This window comes from Pungitius pungitius, chromosome 4 (assembly GCF_949316345.1).
Source record: "Pungitius pungitius chromosome 4, fPunPun2.1, whole genome shotgun sequence".
Lineage (NCBI taxonomy): Eukaryota > Metazoa > Chordata > Actinopteri > Perciformes > Gasterosteidae > Pungitius > Pungitius pungitius.
The window spans coordinates 15,225,001-15,249,555 of NC_084903.1; the positions used below are offsets into that span (position 1 = coordinate 15,225,001).

The 24,555-nt window shown below is 42.9% G+C and overlaps 3 protein-coding genes across 5 annotated transcripts in view; 1 reads left to right on the forward strand and 2 right to left on the reverse strand.

Moving 5' to 3' along the window:
* hipk3b (homeodomain interacting protein kinase 3b) overlaps window positions 1–2,350 on the reverse strand; it is a 31,243-nt gene extending 28,893 nt beyond the window's left edge. For both annotated transcript variants that reach the window (XM_037482531.2, XM_037482522.2), the window contains exon 1: window positions 2,010–2,350. In XM_037482531.2, coding sequence (XP_037338428.2) covers window positions 2,010–2,082 — 73 coding nt within the window. In that variant the 5' untranslated portion in view covers window positions 2,083–2,350. The remainder of the gene's footprint in view (window positions 1–2,009) is intronic.
* A 1,963-nt stretch (window positions 2,351–4,313) lies between these two features.
* Window positions 4,314–13,926, forward strand: cstf3 (cleavage stimulation factor, 3' pre-RNA, subunit 3). Its single transcript, XM_037449415.2, has 20 exons — window positions 4,314–4,555; window positions 5,246–5,350; window positions 5,511–5,606; window positions 9,288–9,320; window positions 9,977–10,074; window positions 10,167–10,233; window positions 10,325–10,359; window positions 10,434–10,560; window positions 10,646–10,723; window positions 10,820–10,982; window positions 11,222–11,331; window positions 11,424–11,540; window positions 11,627–11,845; window positions 11,950–12,052; window positions 12,230–12,299; window positions 12,397–12,592; window positions 12,679–12,829; window positions 12,983–13,077; window positions 13,171–13,231; window positions 13,397–13,926. Exons 1-20 carry the CDS (start codon window positions 4,529–4,531, stop codon window positions 13,594–13,596), a joined length of 2,151 nt encoding a protein of 716 aa, XP_037305312.2. The 5' UTR covers window positions 4,314–4,528; the 3' UTR covers window positions 13,597–13,926.
* Window positions 13,927–14,988: 1,062 nt separating this feature from the next.
* On the reverse strand, window positions 14,989–22,169 carry depdc7a (DEP domain containing 7, paralog a). 2 transcript variants are annotated; one of them, XM_062561786.1, is made up of 10 exons: window positions 21,938–22,169; window positions 20,929–21,002; window positions 18,692–19,148; window positions 17,995–18,125; window positions 17,710–17,902; window positions 16,896–17,116; window positions 16,569–16,711; window positions 16,357–16,482; window positions 16,040–16,118; window positions 14,989–15,929 (listed from the first exon to the last, which is right to left on the reverse strand). In XM_062561786.1, the coding sequence occupies exons 1-10, from the start codon at window positions 21,985–21,987 to the stop codon at window positions 15,706–15,708; spliced, it is 1,698 nt and encodes a 565-aa protein (XP_062417770.1). In that variant the 5' UTR covers window positions 21,988–22,169; the 3' UTR covers window positions 14,989–15,705. The 2 variants fall into 2 exon arrangements, with proteins under 2 accessions (XP_062417770.1, XP_037312660.2); XM_037456763.2 differs by lacking the exon at window positions 20,929–21,002 and having other exon boundaries at window positions 14,990–15,929; window positions 21,938–22,168.
* Between the last annotated feature and the right edge of the window lie 2,386 nt (window positions 22,170–24,555).

The window sequence follows — 24,555 nt, forward strand, 5'->3', positions numbered from 1 at the left end:
TTTTATAGGAGTTTGGAAATTTAGATAAGCACAAATGGCCGCAGATAAAGAAGAAAGAGGCAGAACCCCCTTGGTAAAAGCTCTTTCTTGCTTTCTGTGAGGAAAATGAGATGATACTGTGTATGCCAAAAGTACATTGTACAACCACATTTCAGATGTGCAAAATATAGAAATGTAATGCATTTTACATTCAATGCCACCTGTCAGTCACTTATATCAAATGTATATTAACAGCTTTCACCATGTTGCACACACTGAAATACTAGAACGCCACTTTTCATAGAGCGCCTCAACTGTTCCACTAAGACAGGCAGAGAGTGATCCATCTTACCTAAATGTTTTTCCACACAAAATTATCTACCATGTTATTAAAATACTGGGCTCTGACCAGATAGCTTGAACCATTTAGGTAATTATGTTCCATGTCCTTGATGTTTACTTCTTTTAATATTGGATGTTTTGCACCAATCACTTTTGTGACTAATGCAAGTGTTACACAATATTTTCTTTTCATAGGGCTCTCCCCATAAACTTTCCATTATTCTGTTGCGTTTACGCACATCTACAGATGACATCATTTGGAAACCAGTCATTAAATTGGTCACAATGTAATACTAATAACCAGCTGCCCCTCAGTGAGGCATGACATCATATCATGTCCCCAAGTCTTATGGACACCCTGCCCCTGTTAACAACCAACATTACCCAGTCATACCAATTACTTGAGAGGAAAACACTGTTTACACATGTATTTATTAGCCACAGTGCGCTGACCATCTTCTGGCATCATTACCATGCACAAGCTTGCTTTTGAGTCCTTGCCAACAATAAGCTAACAAATGCTGACACAGCCCACAGAAGTGTCTAAGCAAAGGGGAATCAAACAAACTCTATTTATGGTGTGGTTTCAAAAATAAATCTAACTAATGACAGTTTCCCGATCATTCATGTTTTTAGTAACTTTAGTTGCAGAACTCAAAAAACAGCTGATTTCTAGTCACTTATACTCTACTCGGAAATGTGAGGGTGTTGTGTAAATTGATGCTATTTCAATGAGAGTAGTGTTCCAAAGAATATTAAAACAAACACAAGTTATCTTGATTAGGTAATAGAAAAATAGAGGAGCCTACACTATTTGGACCAAACGAAGCAGACATCAGCTGCATAGGCCCAACTTGCCGAAATATACACAACATTCATACGTTCATATGTCCACACCCTCTCACAAGTGGCAACCTTTGCCTTCCGTCTCACACACAGAACCACCCCCTGCATTGTGGTAAAATACAGAGGAGGTTACTACACCCTCGTTTAGGGTGATTACCGGGACATTCATTCCGATAGTGGTTTATAACACCTCGTGTAGGTGCACATTCTGTATTAATATTAAGTCAACGTTATGCATTGTGGAATTGTCGGCCTTATGATCCAGCACGTGTTATTCAGAAGATGGTTAAGCATTAACATGATCTTGCAATGTTTAGCTAGGTCAACAGAAAGCTAACGTTGACCCGGAGAACGAGGTGACGTTAATGGTAATGCAACAACTCACAAGTTGGTCGTGGTCACTCGGTCCAGTGTGACCAAATACGGTTGGTTAAGGTTCGAAGAACCGAACGACAAAAAGTGAAGTAATGTTAGTTAAGCATAACATGCGTTAAACGAGCTAACGCAGTCAAATGGAGATCAACGGGTCGCCGTGACAACACCGAAATAAACACAACAGGGACAAACGCACTCGCGTTCTTAAAAACGTCATCGCCACCGCCGTCCGGCAGGATAATAAATCAAATAAAAGCACCACTGGTGCATCTGTTACATAAAGTGCCAGCTACGTTCAAAAGGATAATGTCGAAGGGTTTGGAACCGTAAATAGCAAAAGGCTCGCAAGCCAAGTTCGTAGCCAAGTTATGACTTTGTATTACGTGTATTACGTCACGTTCAAACTATTGTTTAAAATGTTAAGATAATGAAATATCAGCACTAAATGCCTTTTCTCCGCCACTCACCTTCACATAGAGTCACTGTAAGTATAATCCCGGGCTTCTCTGGACATGTTATGGACTTATAGATCCATACCATGCACAGTCCGCCTGCATTGCTGCCATCTTGTCCTAGACGACAGGAAGGGAGAGCTCGCTCTCGGTAACGCCACCATCTCCCACATTTTAAACAACAAATAACTCTTGCATGTGAGCGTTTAGAAACAGCACGCCGAGTCCAGGCTGTAGCTGCACAGTTCAAACGCGTCTTCTTCCTCTTTGGGCGAAGTAGCCCATCTCTGAAAGAGGCTTCGTTACCCCGTCTGGACGTGCTGCTCCGCGGGCCTGACTGCTTCTCTCGTGTGTTTTTTTTTACCAGCTCCGAATTCACGCGAATGTTTGTGAACTGACGGCATTGGTCAGACCAGAGTAATCGAGCCAATGCATTCACAAACAGTTGCCATTTGGATCCAATTTATGTTCACCTAAAGAATTTTCTTGAATGTGAATGTTTAAAATGATGAACGAAATAAAGACATTTGACATTTAAACATATTAAAGTTATAAGTCTGGGATTTTATTTCCTTTGTTTGGTTTTTACTTGGCAGGCTGATTGGAACAAACAACAATCATGCCCTCTGCATAGCCTCCTAAATAATACAAAACCTAAAGTTCTGTATTAGAATATAATAAGGAGCAATATCAAGAAGGCATAAGCATTGAGCAGCAAGGGGGTCAACTGAATGGGAAACTGCATCATTTATTTTACAAACGTATAGATTACTGTGGTGATGATAACTGAATAACTGATTGCTTAAAAAGTATACACAACATATAATTCAAAAATGCGTAGGACATGTTTAATATCAGAAGAGTGAATCCATGGGGTAGTATATAAGATGTGCTAAACATTTGATCTTTTAAAATGCAATGGAAGAACACAATGATGAAGAAAAATACATATTGTACAACCTTATTTAGTAACGTGTCAGTATCAGAGTACTGGGAAATTGGGGTGGAGCACCAGCTGAAATCTGCTGCTCAGACAGTGAGGAGGCACCCAGCTGACACACAAAGCTGCTCATAAACCCCCAATGTCTGAGAAGAATAGCTGTGATCTAATCCACTAATTGTTTTTCCTGGTCCCCAATTGAATTACAGACAACAAACCACCAGTCCTGGTCAGCTGGAGGGGAGGTGTGAAAACCTCTTGTTTAGCCCAGGGCACTATCAGTAAACTCAGCTGGGTAATAGTATAGTAGAGGCAAAGTGGCTCAGGGAAAGGCTGGATTACACCCACCATGTCCTTTTAGCTTCTGATGGTGGACGCACAAGTTCTTTGGGCATCAATGGAGTCCCCATTAACCGTGACCTCAAAACTGCTCCAGTGATGCTGCATGTTTTCCTAATTTAGTTGAGTGGTTTTTTTTTGTTTTCAATACAAATGTTTCCACCAAACCTATTTAAAGACATTTGTAAAATCACACTCATTAACTAGATAAAGAAAAATACATTTATGTCACACAAATACAGCTGTACGAGAAATTATACACAATACTAGTTTAGTTGTTTAGAAGGAAAACACTTGTTTATTTTTGATCCTGAAAGCCGCTCTACGATCTTTTCCTCCGGTCTGTTTTAAATCATTGGCCAGATACACACTTCTCGTTGAAGTTTTGGTCATGTGTCACCCCCTGCTGGTTAGAAAGGTTACAAGTATTATGTTGTGCTGTGGAAGGCTGTGTTGTGTTAATGGTGATATTCCTTTACCAATACTAAATTATTTGTAATCTTGTAAATAAAGTGATTTGAGGTTGATAGTAAGAACATAAAATAATCAGTAATACAGTAATACAAAATTAAATATAAAGGTCCATATGGTTTAATGGACACTTACAGAAGCCGCCTATCGGCCGAAATGAGAAACTTGGTTTCCAGTTTCATGAGTCACTTGAATGCACGTGCTCGACATACAAAAATGGCCAGCAGAAGTGTTTATCGATAATGTTCTTTAGCTTTTCAGATTGGACTAACAGTAAAATGCATAAGACACTATATATATTCGTCGGAATCGATTAAAGATGCATACTAATAATAATAATAATACAACCCTCATTTACGGCAATCAAAGTGATTCCTAAAGTGTGGATTCTCAATAGCCTTAAATACACAGTTCCCTTATTCTGACTCCCATAAAAAGTGTGCCGTAATGTTGAATTAGATTGCAACATTTAATATGCGCAGTCACACATGTTGCATGTGTTTTGGTCCTGTCATATATTGTGGACCTTGGAGTTTTATTTTGTTAAAGAATTTCCGCCGGAAGTACTATTGTTGTTGCTGCTCCAGCAGCTACCACAGCGGAACAGAAGTTTCACGCCATTTTGAGATATCGGCCAGCAGTCCAGCAGCTAGTTGCTTGAAGGCAATGTGATCGACACCTAGAAGTTATGCGGATCGTTTAGTCGTTTTTAAGGTTGCCGTCACGTTATTATTTTAACGTTATTCCAGCCGGTACAGCATTTCTTACGTTGATTACTCCAAACATGACCACCGAGGGAGCAGCCGACCAGGTAACCTAGCTACCGTTACTTGCAGTTCATACGAGTGGAAAGCTAAACCTTTCGCTAGAATGTAACGTTAAATTAGCTTGCTTGTTTGTTCTTCGTCGACAACGTTCTCATATAAACTGTTCGCGCTTATGCTTCGTGTTACCCGTTTACGTTACGTCGATATTGGCGAATATTACACAAGGGCGGCAACGTGTTGTGCTAAAATTCCAGCTTTTAGCACGCCATGTTGGCCGTCCGTTTGTAGCCATGTCGCTACTTATTGTCTGATGTTAGCGCGCTAGTAATGTTAGCTCAACGCCGCTTTGCACTATTGATTAACTAGTCCCCTTCCTGGTTAACGTTAGTGGCACATTTGGACGTTTTCGCTGTGCTGTGTTTGCTGCTCAGCACGACTAGCCGCTCACATCATTTACTAGTTAGCTGTTGGAGGGGGAAACGCTTTCCTTGGTTTTAAGTGGCCCCAGAAGTAACCGCGAGGTTTTTATTCATTCCACACGCCGCAGGGGCGGGGCCAATAATGGAGCGCCCTGATTTTATAGAACTAACCGTATCTCTGATAAAGACACTCCTATATTTAGTGTTTTTAGTTGATCCTATACACACACACACTTGAGTCTCACTTTACCCCCAGCATTGCAAGACTGTGCAGCAACTTAACCGTGTTTTCCTGTGCCTTGTGTTGTCTTTCAGGCAGCAGCAGAGTATATTCCGGAGAAGGTGAAGAAGGCAGAGAAGAAGTTGGAAGAAAACCCATATGACCTTGACGCATGGAGCATTCTGATTCGAGAAGCACAGGTTTAGTGACACAGAGTTGTATTCCTGGGGATGAACCAATTGGGAATGCGGGTGGGGTTATTGCGGGGTTGCAGATTGTTAAAAGCCAACGTACTTCATCTTTTACTCCCATGTGACTGCTTTTCATAGTGTGGAACGTTAATGCATTCTCCTTTTTTAGAACCAACCCATAGATAAAGCAAGGAAGACATATGAGCGCCTTGTCACGCAGTTCCCAAGTTCTGGCAGATTCTGGAAACTTTTCATTGAAGCCGAGGTTAATACACTTTTCTTTTCTTTAGTGTGCATGGCTGGGGATTTTTAACATGATCAACAATGTGATTTTCACACAAAATGTCCCGTTCTTCCATTGAGCTTAAAGTCACAATTCTTGTTTTGAGTCTCAAGGCCCAACTATCTTTTTTTTGGTCGCAGCTGTTGACTCAAGTTTATTGACAGTCAAGAGTAATGTATAAATATATGATTATCTTACAATATTAAATGTGATGAACTGGCCATAGCTAGACCATTAGGAATTGTGCCTTTAAACTCAAATAAAGAGGTAATTAGCTCTAACCATTTCTTTTCCAGCAAATTGTTCATAGGATTTAAACAATACATATTCTCTACATCATATTTAAATGGGGTAAAGTGCATTTGTTGCATGTTTGGTCTGCAACAATATTAAAACTATTTTAATGGTATTGGAGTGCATTAGCCTTTTATTCACTTGTCGTGTCAATTTATTGCCTCCTGTGTCATTTCTTTCGGGTAATATTATAAACCAATATTTTGATTGTGTGGCCCATTCTTGTCTCCCCGCTCCTGACTCCACAACCAGTGACCCATTTCCTGTGATTCAATCAACAGGCTTTGCGGTTATGCGATGAGCAACTGACGGGATGATTCATGTTCCCATGCCCATAATAACTTATGCTAACATGGTGAAGTGCATTTGTGAATGCCAGCCACCTCTACAACGTTTCACAGCATTAGTTGGTGTCAGGGTTTAAAGTCCAGTGTGTAGTGCGGGATAATGATTAGCTCCTTGCTGTGAATGGAGTGTGGCTGTATGTTGAGGTTGTAGACGTTGTGGTTTGTTGTGGGGTTGCTCCCCTAGAAGAAGCTGCCGATTCTATCCCCCGTATCCTGGATCGCGGCGGCCATCCACCAGGATTACTCCGCCAGAGAGGGTTATACATTTAATGAAATGGACATACGAGTGGTGAAATGGAATAAAGGAGCACATGGCTGCCTTTCTCTGACTGGACGAGGCTTTTCAGGAAGAGACCTTTTGCTAACGTAGTCCAGGTCCCAGATGACACAAAATGCACTTTGTGCCAGTAAAAGCATCAGCGACGCGCTCCACGCCTCAAGCATCGGTTCCCCTTTAGCAAAGTTGACAGGCGGCAACAGAGAACAAAAGCAGTTAGTACAGCAGAGGGCGTTTTATTTGTGCATCTTAGAGCATATGCAGGAAACCAGATTTGATTAGATTAAGATATCAATTTCTTGACTGGGAAGTTCACATTAGAAGTTAGATATTCGATACTTGTTAGTTTGAAACCTGCCAGTAATTTACGTTTTTTAACCAATAGTTGGCAGGGGGTGGGTAGTTACCTCAAGTATCAGGAGAGTGCAAAGCACCAGATATTTGCACTTGGTTGTTGAAGCCACATTATAGAATCAAGTCCGTTGATTTAAAAAATGGCAAATTATGGATATATGAAGATTTGGCTCCTAAGTGACTTGGTCAGTTTAATTGAGACGTGAGGCCTGTAGACTCCATAACAACACTACAGATCATCCCATTCCCTTGAAATACAATACATGTAAATGTACCTGTCCTTCCTTTCTTCATGTACATATTAGGACCAAAACACAACCCACCTTCCCAGCACTGCCATGGCACATCGCAGTTAGTTTAAGTATGTATTTGGTAAGTATGTGGAATAGCGACCCCCCAGTCCTCCCTGTTAGAACTACACATTTTATTCACCAATGGTGGACAACCTCAAAGCTTCACCCAACCTGTTAGAGTGGAGTTCTCCTTTACTCCGTAGTCCCATTTTACAGGGTTAGGGTTGTGTCTCTTGTTGGAGATTCTGTCTCTCTTGAAATGTTACATAGAACTGGTCAGTAATAGTTACACACCAGGCACGTCATTGTTGACTTTTTATAGTGCCGTGGGCACTATAACCATTCAAAGCTGTATCTTATGGGAAAAACGTAAACACAAACTTGCATAACTCGGATGACTTCAGTTCTATTCATCTTTTCATGAATGAATAATAAATAATGCGTTGTTGTAATTGCTTGTGTTTGCAGTGTTGTGCCGCATACGTTTCTGTAGCTCTTAAATGGCCATTTGGGCCACAATTTCACTTAATTGCAATTTAGTAGGCAGGGGAACAAAAGCCCAGTACTTTGCGGTCTAGTACGCCAATGTGTGCTGATGGGGTCACTTGGGTGTGTGGTATATTTTTTGGTAGATGATGTAACCAGGCACTTAAGACCGGCCCAGAAAGCAGCCACTGGTTTCGTAGTCGTGTCCCTGCAGGGGGAGCTTTTAGAAAGATCTGTAGTCAGTTATTACAGTGGAAGTCCTGCACACTAGGTACCTGATCTATTTCAGGCCAGCACACAGATACACATCTAGGATTGGCAGAAATTGCTGCTAAGGCTAAAAAATCATTGATTTTGGAAGACCACATCTGACTATTAAATGGTTTTAACTGTGCATTGGGTAATGCTCTGGGTTTGTTTTCCTAAGAAAGCTCAATGTATTTCCAGGTCGTTCCTCTGAGGCGATATTTTACAGGTGAAATGACTGATTTCTTGGGTAAAAATAAACAAAGTAGATGCATGTTCACTACACTACACCCCTCCTCTCTCTAGTTCTTTTAGCAATTCACATTTGCCTTGTCTGTTTTTAATGAGGTTATAGCGAAATGTGCAGTGGCAGTGCCTGGGATAGGATATGTAGGTCAGTCTGTTTTGGGGGAATTACCCTGAAGGCATCGTATGCTGCAGTTAGCGTTTGCCGCATATTTTAACAAAAGTCCATCCTTGCCAGAACTCGTTTTTGAAATCCTCTTTCATATGGGTTTTATGTTAAAGTTAAAGGTTTTTTTTCACCCATGTGTTTAATGATAAATTAAGTTAGCTGCATGCATTCAACACTTTATAATTTTGCCTTGCTTTAATTATTAGTTGCATAATTACTAAAAACATCTTCAGAAGTTGAATGTTGCATTTTCCTTTTAAAAGACTCAACCACGAGGTCGCAGGACACCGCAAGATCAATGGATGTTTCATTTTGTTTCAGCAGGAGACTTTAAGGTTGTGTGAATACAGAAGGATTCTGTAAAACTACCACTGTAATTTCTTAGTGCCATGTCGAAATTTATCAACAACAACAACCATTCTTTTGTGTCCTTTTCAGGCACGTTGAATCCATCCTTTTGACTTAGTAGACATTACAGTATGGTGTGCTAACACTTTTGTACAGTGCTTACCAACAAAACGTGTACACCTAAAGCAGTGAATTTTTTGGAAATATCATACTAATGAAAAAGCAGCATCAAAATTGAGATTCAAAATATGCATGTTCAAACTATCTCTGGATTTATTTATTTTTCTTACATGTGTGTCATAAAAACGGTGTATAAATAAAGGTGTATAAATAGTGGGAGTGAGGGGAGCAGGCTATCAATCAAACTGCGGCTTAGCATGCTCTGTAACCACTTCATGTGGTGAAATCTACAAAGAAAATAAACCCCTTTTTAAAGTTTCTCATTGTGTGAATTTCACTTTGTTGATCTCAAAGGTCCTTTGTGTGGGTGGGTGTGTGTGTGTGTGTCTGAGTGATCACAATTGCATGAATGCATGTTTACTGTGAGCCATGAAAGTAGAGGATCATTTTGAATTAACGTTGCATTTACACTCTGATTTACAGATCAAGGCTAAAAACTATGACAAGGTAGAAAAGGTAAGTGTCCATCACAGTCCTTAAACCCGATCAGTGTGTGTTTCATACTATCGGGAAAGGTCATCACAGTGTTTCTAATGAGTCTACTTGGTAAATACTTTAAAGGTTTTGGTGATTTCCACAGCAGCATTGATTCACACTATAATAGTATCAATTAAAATCAAGGTGCAAACACATACTCAAAAAGAATGATGGGAAAACGAGTGCCTTTTGAAGTGATGATTTCCCTTATGTTTTAGCTTGTTACGATAGAAATGAAATTGTGCCCACTAGTTAAAACTACCATGACTGTATGATAGGTAAAAAATAATAACCATTGTTTTCTCTTTGTAGAAACGATTTCCATGATTTTTATTTATTTAAAAAACATTTACTTCTGCATTGGTTTGCTACTGATTCGTTGTTTTCACTTCACAAGACAAAAGTAGGTTATTTGAGTCATGTTCATGTCACACTAAGAGCACTTTGAGGTGCAGTATTTGAGTTTGGAGGAGCTCTCTTATATGTAGGGCACATCTGAGGCCTGTCTAATGAAGCTAAAGTGCCCCCCCTACTCCCCCCCCAGCTTCCTTTTTTTAAAGCATTTAAGCCAGTTGTACATGCAATAGTGTGTGTCTCTATTCCAGTCACTTCCTCTTCTATCTTTCCCCCTTTAGTTGTTTCAGAGATGCCTGATGAAGGTGTTGCACATCGACCTGTGGAAATGTTACCTCTCATATGTTCGAGAGACCAAAGGAAAGCTGCCCAGCTACAAGTAAGAGACGTTGCTGCTCTGAGTGATCAGTTTGCCGACATACTGCTGCGCTCCTGAACATACTCATGAATCAATACATTTTGTACCCTCAGAGAGAAGATGGCACAGGCATATGACTTTGCCCTCGATAAAATTGGCATGGAAATTATGTCTTATCAGGTACACAGATCTAAGCTATTTTGTGGTCCCTGTGTGTATATGTCTCTACTTATACTGCTGTTGTCTAATAGTTCTGCACCCTCTCTCTTAGATCTGGGTGGACTACATCAACTTCCTCAAAGGAGTGTAAGTGCTTACATTCTGTAGTGACTTTATAGACTTTGTTAGCCAACTCTTAACGTTCTTCTGCCCTCCATCAGTGAAGCAGTGGGCTCATACGCAGAGAACCAACGGATCACTGCGGTACGGAGGGTCTACCAGAGAGGCTGCGTCAACCCAATGATCAACATCGAGCAGCTCTGGAGAGATTATAGCAAATATGAGGAGGTGAGTGACCCTGTGACCTGTTAGCACATGTGGAGCGTTCAACACGTGTGCGTGTGCTGGACTGACTTGTCTCTTTCCCCAACAGGGAATCAATATTCACCTGGCCAAAAAGATGATCGAGGACCGAAGTAGGGACTACATGAATGCCAGGAGAGTGGCCAAGGTGAGACTGTCACAAATGTACATGGACCTCTTTGGAATCTTTGTCGCGTCTTCGTAAATGTACGCAGATTGTTTTGCATCGGTTTGTGCTATTCAGGAGTATGAGACTGTGATGAAGGGACTGGACAGGAACGCACCCTCGGTACCGCCCCAGAACTCCCCTCAGGAAGCCCAGCAGGTGGAAATGTGGAAGAAGTACATCCAGTGGGAGAAAAGCAACCCGCTGCGCACAGAAGACCAGACCCTCATCACTAAGAGAGGTGATTCATGGTGGTCACCGTATGTGGTGCTGCAACTAGATTCATGTTCCTCTTGTTGTGTGTGTGCGCCCCAAACGCTGTGATTCCATTAGTTCCATTGATGTGGCACTTTGCCTACCCTACACCTGTCGGTATACAGCCACAAGAGGGCCTAGTTTCTCTCCTCACTTGTAGTTCAGATAAATTCCTCCGGTCGTTTTCTGAATGGTAGTAAGTTGCTGCTGCGCTGTGTGTTGCAGTGATGTTTGCCTATGAGCAGTGCCTGCTGGTGCTGGGCCACCATCCTGACGTATGGTACGAGGCAGCACAGTACCTGGAGCAGTCCAGCAAACTGCTGGCAGAGAAAGGGGTGAGAGAGGAATCCCCTTTGGGCATACATCTGAAGACCTGCTTGGTGCATTCAAATAAAATATCTCTCTGTTTACGTGCTTTGCCGTCCAGGACATGAATAATTCCAAGCTGTTTAGCGACGAGGCAGCTAACATCTACGAACGCGCCATCGGGACGCTTCTGAAGAAGAACATGCTGCTGTACTTTTCATTCGCAGACTACGAAGAAGTGAGCGGTTTACGCAGCACAAATTATATTTCAAGGCCAAGATTCGCAGGGTACTAATCGGCGAATGTCTTTTGCTTCCCTCGCAGAGTCGCATGAAGTACGAGAAGGTCCACAGCATCTACAACAAGCTGCTAGGGATCGAGGACATCGACCCCACGCTAGTCTACATTCAGTACATGAAGTTCGCCAGGAGGGCAGAAGGCATCAAGTCGGGTCGCATCATCTTCAAAAAAGCCCGCGAGGATCTACGCACGCGCCACCATGTGTATGTGACGGCAGCACTGATGGAATACTACTGCAGCAAGGTGCATACGTACAGTCATTTGTGTATTATGCGTACAATGGTAGTCAAATTCTTTTTCCAATATGTTTGTTTTCTTTTGTCAACTATTTGCATCTTTCCCCGCAGGATAAATCTGTGGCCTTCAAGATCTTTGAGCTTGGTTTGAAGAAGTACGGCGACATTCCAGAGTACATACTGGCATACATCGATTACCTCTCCCATCTTAATGGTAGGTGATGTGTTAGAGTGTAAGAAACGCGTTCGTCACGAGCAATTCATTCATCTGAAACCAACGCAATCTGTTACTGAAGTAATACCAATGTCCTGCTCCAATAAATGTCTCCATCATCATTGTCACAGTAGTGGGCGATAAACGTGTAACCCTGTTGACTCTGTCTTCCTCCAGAGGACAACAACACCAGGGTTCTGTTTGAGCGCGTCCTCACCTCAGGAAGCTTGTCGCCAGAAAAGTCAGGGTAATGTCTCGTTCTGATGAAGTTGTTTGACCGGCGTAACGATGATTATCGCTTTTTTTGTTGTTGTTGCTCATTTTCTTCTTCTCTCATCCTTCAGCGAGATCTGGGCTCGGTTCCTGGCTTTTGAGAGCAACATAGGAGACCTGGCCAGTATCCTGAAAGTGGAGCGCAGGCGATTCACGGCCTTCAAGGACGAGTATGAGGGCAAGGAAACGGCCCTGCTCGTAGACCGATACAAGTTCATGGACCTGTATCCCTGCTCTGCCAGCGAACTCAAGGCCCTTGGATACAAGGTGTGCATGTAGTCCTTTTTTGGCATGCAGTCCCAGGCGTTTTCTCTCAAAGGATACTCATGGTGTTTCCACCACGTGCTTTGCAGGACGTGTCTCGTGCCAAACTGGCAGCGCTGCTCCCAGAGACCGTGGTGACGCCCTCGGCGCCGACACAAAAGGACGAAGCCGACCGCAAACCCGAGTACCCCAAACCTGACACCAACCAGATGATCCCCTTCCAGCCGCGCCACATGGCCCGTACGTAGTCCCTAGCTGTCCCCTCCGCCACTGGCTATTGTTCCCGAATCCGTGTTTTAACAGTGACGTTTCTGCACCGGCATCCATCCCTCCGTTTACTAAATGCGTGACATGGACCGTCCTTGATGCGGCCTCTGGTCTTCCTCTCCACAGCTCCAGGTTTACACCCTGTCCCTGGTGGAGTTTTCCCAGTCCCCCCAGCTGCTGTTGTCCTAATGAAGCTGCTCCCTCCGCCTACGTGCTTCACTGTGAGTAGCGGCAGCCTCGTGCTATAGGTCTCATACGAGCGGGGTTTGTTGTCCACTGGAATGCAAAACGCCTGTGTTTGTTTCTCAATGCAGGGACCCTTTGTTCAAGTGGACGAGCTCATGGAAACCTTTAGGAGATGCACACTTCCTGAGAGTAAGTTGCCTCTTTGGATGAATCCAGACCATGTCTTTTTTTCAGCCACTCTAGAAACTTGACTCTGACTCATCCGGGGATGCAACCAACACTTTGATGCACACTGAAATGTACCTCGTCAGCTGCAAAACGTGTTTGAAACTGATGTTTTTCCACTCTCCACAGCTGTTGATGCTGCTGTAGAGCTTATCACTGGCAGACAGCCTGACACAGGAGGGGAGGGCAATGGACCCATGGAGAACCATGCTGTTGCCAAGTCACTAAAGAGGCCTAACGCAGATTCCGACGAAGAGGACGACAAAGGAGCCGTGGCTCCGCCCATTCACGACATCTATCGCTCACGCCAACAGAAGAGGATCCGATAAAGCAACCAAAACACACACTTAACCTGTCGAGAATGTAATCATAAGATGTCAAGATGGTGGTGGTGGTGGGGGGGGGGGGGGGGGGTGTCCACATTTCCGAGTGTGTCTGACAGATTCTACATCCGTTTATCTCTGTACAGAAGACAAGCATACATGCACACGCACTCCCTGAGACATGCATACAGTATGTTCACCGGGGTGTTCTTGTGGCTTCTTTTTGTTGAACAGTTTTTATTTTTAAAGACTGACCATTATATTGTACAAAACTTTTAATTCAACCGTTGACTTTCGCACACAGCTTACTATGTTCTGTTGATGGAAAGTGGAATCAAGCTTCTTTTTTTTTTTTTAGATAACTGGAGTTAACAATTCCTTTCAATAAAAATGGAAAAAAGTTCAGCCAGAATTTTTTTTTTGTTTGACTCAACTGTTCCGCTTCATTGCTGTCTTTCTCTGTAGCTGTCTTTTATGAAGACTTTTTATTGATAAGACTCTTACCTCTATGACGGGCCTCATAATTATCACAAGGTTAATGTGGTTATATTTATCTGTTCTACATAAGGGCTGGATAGCTTTTAAACATCCTCTCTTTAATTGGGGTTATTCCGTTCTTTCAGCTTCAACTAATATCAATATTAGCTGACATTATCTGGACAGTTCGGTAGAAATGACTTGCACATTGAAGGTGTTTCAATGCAAGCCAGCTGCTTATTTTCCCATTGGCATGATTACATCATTACTGGTCGGCCCAGCACGGCCACACAATTAAGGCTAAAGGCTTCTTTGAAATCTGCACCATTTGGAACATTTCTCAAATGCTCTTTGAAACTAAAGCAACCTAAATGTTTAATAATGGCCTTACTTTGAGTCTTTCTATTCAATAGCTTCTGAATGACCTTGAATAATTTGACTTTTTAAAACTGTTAGTCCACCAACCAGGGGTTACTATCAAAGTAATTTGCTTTTTTTGGCCCTTTCCAAGGGTTTCGTCATTTCGCTTTCAACCATCAAAGGCACAAATAACATCCGCCACCACCAAAAATAAACAAATTTCAAGTTCTTGGAAAAGAAACCACTTTTCTTTGAATTGCTGAGATTTTTTAACTTGTTGACAACCAAGCGCCTGATGTAAATAATGACTATACGGGCCTATTATCAAAACAGAACTCAAGGTTAAAGTTCCTCCAACCTACTTGTTTGATTGCTACCAAAAATGGTATTTAATAAAAACAAGTTTGTAAATGTACTAAATTGGAGGCTCAATGATATAAACCAGCTTTAGATTGCATAATTGTCATGTGCAATATGTGGGTCCTGTAAGAAAGGACAAAGAATTGTACACCGTATCTAAAGGGAAAATGATTGGTGTTATAGGAATAAATTGCATGAAGCCTAATGATGCCCCAGATTAAACACATTTTGTCTTTTAAAAAAGGACAATGTACATGTATGAATGTTTAACAATTTCAGATGAATTTTATTAAGATTTGCCCAAATAAAAAGATGCGAGTGGTTAAATCTGAATGCTTTTGTCACCTGGAAATCTGAAATGTATTTCCTTGGCTGATTAGACGGAATACATAAAACGTATTGGAAACAGAACCACTAGACCACTAGAACGTAGCTAGTGTTAAAACCTAACATCTGTTTTGCTAAAAGGTTGCAACAAAAAGAAAAACCCAGAGGACAAATTCTCCTGAATGCCTCTGACTGTCAGACTTTCAGATTTCCAGGTTCCAATTTACATTTGAGGGTCCCTCAAGACATGGCTCTAGTGTGATAAATGCACATTCATACTAAGACACGTTGCAGTGAGAAAACATTCAACAACAACAACAAAAATACTCCCAGGAATACTTGGTTCATTTAGTCATACTGGGAAAGTAACGTATACATTAGAACAGACAAGGACATTTCTTGTTAGTGTCCCGCACCAAAGAAAATGCCTAATAATCCACAGTTAAAATTCACATTTGTTTTCAGTAGTCAAAACTATTTTCCTAGAGATAATCCACGTTCTACACTGCACATCTTCACATCCTATTAGCTTTTGTTTTTAAATCCAGCCCTCTTTACATTATCACACATGCATTTTCACACCGATGAGCATCACTTCAGCAACACATTCATACTTGACAATCTATTTCCAAAGTACTGAACAAAAAGCTCTGGGTGGCCTTTATAAAACTGTCCCAGCAACCGTCTCTTCTCTTTATTTGAGAGTTTTGGGTTCTCATGGACGCTCCGGAGTAAAGACCAAAGTTCCTCTTTTGTAGTTTGTTCTGCATTTTCGGAGTACGCCTTGGAGCTCACTCTTGAGCAGTACGTTGAACCTGCAGTGCAGAGCGGTCAGAGAAACAAAGGGAAAGTGTTCTTTGGTCAAACAAAGAGCTGCCGAACAGCTGAATGTGTAGGAGGAATATATGAATGGAAATGTGCAAACCTGTTATCACATCTGGATCCTTCCCTTTCACAATATTCATTATTCTGTCACTGACCATCTTGTGCAATGAAACTGGTATCTGGTGGAAAGAATACGTAGAATTATTATATTTATTAGCTCGCATCTGTCTGTGATCTGACACAATCAGACACTTGATTTCTGAATTATGCTCAAAGTAATATCTGGTTTAAAATCCTTCTTTCATTTCGTCTACAACGGCATTTTGCAGATACAGAGATATCCCTAGTTACATCCCTCCATTAACGGCGGTCACACACGTACACGCACTGGCAGCCGGACAGCCTACTAACACTCACTTTGAAGAGATCGCCATGGTTATCCATCATGAACAGAACCATCAGGTCCACCTTTCCTTTAGAGAGCCGTTTGCTGTAGACGATGGCGCTTGAGAACGACCGTTTCACCGCCATTCGGTTCTCAATCTGACAGAGAATCAATTCGAGTTAAAAAAAAAAAAGACCATACACACGCACGTATGGACTCACGCAGGAGGTGGACATGAACTCGCCTCTTTGTGCAGCTTGACCTCCTGTGGTTTGGCTGCAGCGGCCATGAATCTCAGGAGCCTGCGTAGCTCCTCCCTGCTGCGAGGGTCCTGCAGCTTCAGGCTCAGCTGCAGGGACTCTAAAGCTTGCTCTTGCTTGCCGTTCACTGAAAACACACAGAGGGGAAAAAAGCAGGATGAAAACGCTGAGCTTTAAAAAAAATAAAAAAAAAGAAAAAGAAAAAGAAAAAAAAATCAGCCCTTGCGGTTGAAACGGCACAGGGAGCAAACGTGGATTTGAGCATCACCATAAAAGCCCCTTCATCCCTCCTGAAAACAAAGAGATCTCACCGAGTAGCTCCGAGATGCCAGTGTGGATGTCGAAGATGTGATTGCTGAGCAGAGGGGGCTGTTGGCTGTGTCCGTAATGCTGTGCCAGGATGTCATAGAGCAGACTCTTACACCGGGGAAGGTCATCGGCGCATCCTGCCAAACCTCGGCTCACCTCCACCACCCGCTCATCGGGCAGAAACTCTAGACAGTCCACTGCTCCGGACATCCACTCGTCAGCCCTGAGGGGAGGGAGAAGGGATTTTTACCCACAGCCCACAGGTCGGTCAACAGGGAGATGGAAAAAGCAAGTGAAAAGAGTTTGATTTAGATTTAGTCTACTGCTTCCAGTGAGCATCCATTGGGTCATTTGCAGGCACCAAGGTTTTTATGAATAGTCGGATCTTTTAATGAATAAGACAAAGCAACATCACATTATAGAAATGTACCAAATGTAAATGCACCATGCATATATCAATGGATCTTTATTATTGATGTATTAAGACAAGTGATAGTTTATCGTCTACATTTCTTTTGCCATAATAGAAAAATAAAATAAAGGCCCACTATAAAAAAATTTAACTTTACAGTATTATCTAACATCTTTGATATTTTCATTAGTAGCTAATAATAAATTACATGAACATATTTATTGTATTATACCATGAACAAGTATTGCAATTAAAGTGATCCAATTGGTTACGCGTACCTTCAAGTGTACATTCTGGGTGGAGGCGACTGCCTATCCAGTGTGGTATTTCAATAACAGGCTTCAGTAAACTACACACACACGCTTTTAGTTTTTGAATATAAAATATGAAATAGGAGGACTTACTGTGCTTCACTGAAGGCCTTGAGGACCTCCCGGTCTAAGTAGCTTGATGTATACAACAGGTCCGGGTCACTGTCCATGCCATGAAGGGGAGGCTGCGACGTGTCTCTACCCTCCAACAGCTTCTCCAACAGGGGGAGCTCTATGAGCTGCAACAGTCTGAACACAGCCTGCTGGTGCCACACCTCATCCACGACTGTGAAGACACAGCGTTAAAAGCCATAAGGGTCACATGTGCACAGACACATAGTGTGACTAAGCATCTGCTGCACGAAGAGGACGACCTACGCTCTTGGGAGAGGCCGAGGTTGATCATTTGAGGGGTGATGGAGGCGCTCAGGTTGAGGTTTCCTAGCACGTCCTCCAGGGATCGGTCTGTTTTCACAGGGGAATGGTTGGAGTAGCTCAGCACGTCTTGTCTGAAGAGGCAGGTAACAACGGCAGTTAGTGACAAGTATTTAGTCATTGCTGGCGTCATCGTTGCATCGTTTCTAGCAGCTGTGATTCAGTCACAATTTAGTGTTCTTTTGATTCCGGGTCATGCTCATTTTCCAAAAACAATAGGATAAGTCTTTTTCTTTTTCTTTACACTATTCCTAGCAAATTTTGACTTATATAATGCTGCAAATAAAAAAGTCTAATTCAAACGGTTTGGGCTCCACTGATATATTTCATCCTTAATTCTGTTGGCCTGATCTCTGGTCCAGTCTGAAGCTTTCACTCTCACAGCAACACAAATTGCCCCTTTACAACTTAATTTGCTTTCAGGCTGAGAATGAATGTAAATGTCATGCCTTTGGCAGTGGAAATGAGCAGGTTACCGGCACATAACTGCACGATGGGACTTCAAGAGCCTCCATTCATGCCTGACTAGTTTTCAGAGACACCGTCTAAAGCCACGCTGGATTTGGGATTAACTCTGGTGGAGGGAGAACAAAGCTAATCTAATTCAAGGTCGGGAAGATGTTGTGAAACGGGTCCGCACCTTTCATGTGACGAACTGAGGTCGTTCTTGTTCCTGTGCATGCTCGGCCCGTGGAAGCCGCTCTCGATGGTGCTTGAGGAGTTGGCGTTGGCCAGCGACGACGAAGAGCCGGGCGTCGCGCTCAGGAACCTGTACAAACTGCAACTGCTGTCCTCGAACGCGGCGGGCTTCTTCTCCTTGTAAAACACTTTGACGCCGACGGGCTCGAACACCCTCGAGTCCATCAGGGCCTGGCAGAGACGGACGGCCTTGATACGGGGCACCGCCTCGTCGCCAAAGAAACGGTTCATGGTGATGTGCGTCAGCACCACGTCCACCGCCTCCGAGCCCAGGAAGCAGTCGTGGTAGGGCTTGAGGTTGTGGCGCCGGCGCTTGACCTCCACGCGACTCTGGAGATTGGAGATGATGCTGCTCCAGATGAAGGTGGCCCGGAATGGCTTTCCAGCCATGCCTGGTTCTGATGGAGCAGAGGAGGGGGAGCGTCAGTGGACGGAGGGAGGGAAGAGCCCCAGAGTCAGGGGGGGGAGTGAGGGCTGAGAGGTGATTTCAATAAACTGCCACTTAGCAACCAGTTTTATGCACAGATGCCTGTGTGGAGCAGCAATGGTATTTTATACTGACTGAAAGAAATAGCGGATTCATTTTTTTCAAAATGATCCAGCAACAAGCTTCAGAAGCAATTGTTTAAGTCATTTAGAAAAAGGCACATTATTTTCTGGTTGGAGGCTTCTTAAATGTGGGGATCACCATGGTGTAAATATTATTGTAGTTTGGGATTGTTTGTTGAGATGAAACTAGCTCTTGGCAATATTGTCAAACAGTGTAATAAGAAGAAAAAACACCCACAAAACAAGATTATTAGACGCTTTAGAAAAAAAACATCCGACAAACTACACAACTTGTCTCCACACAAGTCATTTTGGTGATTCCACGATGGACATTCTGAGCTTTGTCTATTCTTTGTCTGTAACTTCCTCAGAAGGGAATTGTGCTTTCTGTCTTTGAAAATCAAACACTCCCTCTCCTGAAAACACAATGTGAATGCAACACACTGTATGTCTAACAGCACAAAGTCCAGAATCAATGCAATGCACAGCGGCCCAACCCAAATCCTCTTTTCAAGCATGTTTGCACAGTACAGTATGCTCAGAAGCTTCATTCTAAATTGACTTAACAGATGTTAACACCTAGGAATCAAATGGTGATCCCCACCCGTACAGGTCAAAGACAACAGGAGAACCAAAGAGCATCATTGGTGACCTGACTTTTTTTTATTTTTTTTTTAACCATACCAGATACAATCTGTCCATGCAAAATCCCAGCCAATGAATGGGCTTCACTTCTACTAACAGAGGCACAGAAATCAGTGGATGATTCATGCAATCAAACATCCCTGCATTCAACAAGCCACAATGCAATTTCTCAACCTCATCTGTGTTTGACTTTGTTTTTGTTTTTTTTGGTGAGAGCAATTGACTTGTGTCCTCCAGCGCGAGCCGGACCTATGTAAGCAGAGCTGGACTTACAGTGAGCCGTTACGTAGTGTGGCTTTCATCTCACAACAGGAAACATTAAAGGCCTGCTGAGCAAATGTTAAGCGAGGATCTGAGAGGCTCACTGGGGCCAAGGAACATAAATCAGTCCCTGACAGCACCATACAAGGCTCCGTGTTATGATAACACAACATGACAAACACCGACCAGCTGTAAAACTTGACAACAGAAACCCTGCGGAACAGAAAGCACGAGTTTGTCCCGTTGTTTCACGAGGACTACAGAGATGAAGATGAAGGTCCGAGGGAGAGATATCTTGGCCATCGAATGATTAATGGGACACATCCGTCTGTGTCTCCCTCTCGGAGAGATGAAACTCTCCACTCTTCAGTGGGATTGACCTTTTGTAAAAGGAAGAGGGTTTATGCATGACCGGAATCAAATATTGAGAGATATGTAAAAAATAAAGTCCATATTATGCAAACATCGATCAATGTAAACTCAATATATTTACACCATACGACAGGAATGATATACTATTTAGTCAGGACATGCTGCATAATCAGAATGAATTCCTTGATCTGGGCCATCTGGAGAGTCCCCTCGGGGGTCCCTGGATTACCAATCCCAAAATAAATCCGGACCTCATCAATATCCATTAATGCTTCTTGATAAAAAGGAATGAAATGGGGGTGGGGCTGGGGGCGTCGGAATAATCCTGGGAACCAGGCGGCGATCTGTCACCTCTTGTTGCTTGAGCCAGGCTGAGGTTTGAGCCCAGTCTGCGCAGATGACGCCTCCCCTGTGACTTCAGTTCTCTTAACAAAGAAAAAAAAAAGGAAAACTGTGACAAGAGGCCGCTGAGCTGCAAACGAGGCCAAGCACAACAGTGCACCAGTTGTTTGTACACATCGGTGTGAGGTAAATGATCGCGGAGGGAGCAGCGCAGTCCACACATGGGGATGCACCCCCCCCCCCCCCCCCCCGGAGACCTTCATGTTTAACACAACTCACAGACACACACAACACAATGGTGGGGATTTAACCCTCAAGCGTTGCGGGGGCAACCGCTCAGGACGTTGTGATTTCAGGTGATGATGCAAACGCTGCAGGGTGATATTTGGCCTGTGGGAAATACCTGCATTCCTCCGACATGCTGGGAGCTGTGAGATGAACTGATGCACATTATGGAAACACGGAGCCGTGTTGATTGGCCCTCGTGGATTTGAATCCCGTGATAAGTCAATAAACCGGTTCTTCTGGCTTTGACGCAAACACCGCAGAGCACCAAAACACAAACGGTGTTCTTACTCAAAGCTTTAAACCCATCTACAGAGCATTAAGGGGTTTATTATAATTGAGCAAAGGCAGTGGCTCAAATGAAAAAAATCGTTAAATGTTAAGCGACCAACTTAATGAACTTACAGTGACATAAACGCTGGTAACATGTCACGTAAAGATGTTGTCTTTAGTAGAAACATTTCTATTAGCGTTAAATAAAGGCACAAATACTCAAAGGGTGTGCGGCGTACATTTCTAGTAAATATACCAGTAAAATCAAAGTGAGCAACAAGCGATAAATGGAATTTATTTCTTCAAAAATCCGATTTCAACTCAACACGTTACAAGCTGACCAAACCCCCAAAACAACGCGTTTCAAAGCCAAAGTGTTTCAACCCCGACCCTCAATGAACTGAATGCATCATTTTCTCTTTCAGCCCAAGGTGATCCGACATGGATGGTGTTGGCCTACCTGCTGTTCGGTGCGTGCGAACTTCTTCCATTGACCGAGGAGACAGCCATTCAGACCATGTCCCTGGTCTCCAGCTCCCGGCGTGACGCACGCAACTAACTACAAACAACCCTGAAACCGTCTCCTCCCACAGCTGCACGATCCACTCCCCCATCGCCTCCCCATCCGGCCGTCAGCGTGGAAAGGAGACTCGCTGCTTCCTTGAAGTTCGACCCATTTTCCGGAACTGAAATATTACCAAAGGGGAATAGTTGCTGTGCTTTTAATGTGTGACCAAACGCGTATCTACCTTTAAAGGCGACATACATTATATTTTTTATCACGTGAACGCTTTAAATATGATACCACAATGCCGAGTACAAAAGGGCAGTTTGTAGATCTATCAATATTTCCTACTTAAGTATTAGCATTGGTTCATTTAAACACTTTTCATTCGAAGGAAATCCTTTTTGGATTTTTACATGAGCTTGGACTCACAAAGTTACACCCATAAAGCCTACACTACAATCTGATCTGATAAACAGAAAAAAAGGTTTCAATCGTGTGACCTGTCAAAGCGGCCGTACTGATATTCCACCTCATGTTGGACCATCCAGCAGGCCCAAACGTCACTGAAATCCAACGTATTTAAGAAGACCATCGCATGCAGACATGTACACACCGTCATACGTCACAAGTGTGGTGCAACGGGAAGGCGTGTAAACCGGTTTCATTGAAGGGCCTCTAGCCAGATGCTCTTTTGGATAACCCGACGACAGAATGCCATAAATCATGCTACTATTCCAAATTATCTTTAGGACTATAACACTTTATTGCATGAATCCCTTGCATGGTACAGCATATTACCATTGCATTTAACCTTGTCTGAATGTCAATGTTTTTTAACCCCCGTGGCATAAAAAAGAATAATTGTTTATTAACTATTCCACTCGACCTTGACTCTCAGCAGAATGAGGTATTAGTCATAAGCAGCGAGTTTCTGGTATCAACCATCTGCGAGCACTGAATTCACAAAAGCTCAGGGTACTTGGTTGTGGTTTTATTCTGCTGCATGTGTATGTAAACTTACCTCTTTACCTACCTCTGTTACAGCAGAAGTAGATATTTTTATATTCACGCAGCCATTGTGTCCAAAGAAATGCAATACAAAGAAATACACACCTTAAGTTAACTTGAGTGCACTCAGCTAGAGTGAGAAACCTTTGGTTGAGGGTTAAACGGGTTTTACAACTTGAGATGAGGCCACTGCAGGATGACATGCTGGTATTTTGTAAACTTGCCACTACGCTGACATCCGTGCAGTGGAGTGAGACATTGTTTTACACCAACGAGGAAGGTGGGACGGAGAAAGAGAGCCGGCTGCTTAATGGTATCAGTCATTCCAGCCCACGAGGTCCAATCAGTATTTACTCAACAGGTTCTATCCACGTTGCCGGGAAGTCGTGCAAATTTCCTTTTCATTCCCCTTTATTCTTGTCGGTCATGCAATGTCAGTAAAGTGTTATTTACAGTCCTAATGATAACAATGGAATTTTTCTCCCTGGGAAAATCGTTTCTGCTTAGGGAGCCAATGAAGCATGACAAATATGCCCATAATGTCAGCCTTAGAGGGTTTAGAGAAGTAATGCTTTTAAAATATAACCTGGGTAAAAATGAAGCTGGTTGGGCTATTTGTAAGCATTTTATTTAGAATTGGGTGGTTTAGTCCACTCAGAAGGATCATGCAAAACAACGCTTTCAGACACAAATGTGTTTTTATTTTCTGATATTCTTTCAGTCATGTAAAATATTTTGCCTATGTTGGCCTCAACAATTAGTTTAAAAAAATGTAAAGCAATGTAAGGGGGTAAAATGGTGGAACTTGTAGACATGGAAACCTCACAAAAGGCTCGAACTATAGACTGCTTTGTCTCTAAGTAGCACAAGCGAGGGCATTTAGAAACTTGGCCCATTGTTTAAACTTATCGTACAGTGCAGTAGTTTCTGGAAAAGAAGAGGGAAACTAATTGATCTATCTAGTCACCGTCTATCTATAGTTTCAACTGTTTGATAGAAGTACCTTAAAATTGCACTCAAAAGTACAGTACTCGAGTGAATGTACTTAGTTACGTTCCGAAACGGTCAAATGCAAAGATAAGGGTGTTTATTAATGTACATATGAGACTGGTTAAAGAGGCTTTAAAACTACGCGGTACCTTCAATTTAACCACAGGACCAATAGGCAGCGCTGTCCAACACACAGCCGTCCCGTCACTGTGGCCTTCCTACATGCGTACGCTGCCTCAAGGGTCCCCTCAGTGCGTCTCCCACATATGAAACGATGCAGTGATTCATATTGTTTTCCTCTGCAGAGCAGACATTCAGTATCTTTCTCCACCACTTGTGCCCGTGCAGGAATCTCAAACGCCTGTCCGACTGGCCGTCCTCCGCAACCCTAAAGGACAGAGGACAGAGGGCAGAGGCTTTCCTCACAGAGACCCTTTTGTTTTTTTCGGGAGTTGCCAGTCATTTGGCGTTGTGGCTGGATGATCATATTTTATTCATCAGGCTCAAGAGCCTTCTCAGACGACACAAGGTCCGCCACCAAGATCCCAGTGAATAGTTTGGTCATGAGAGCA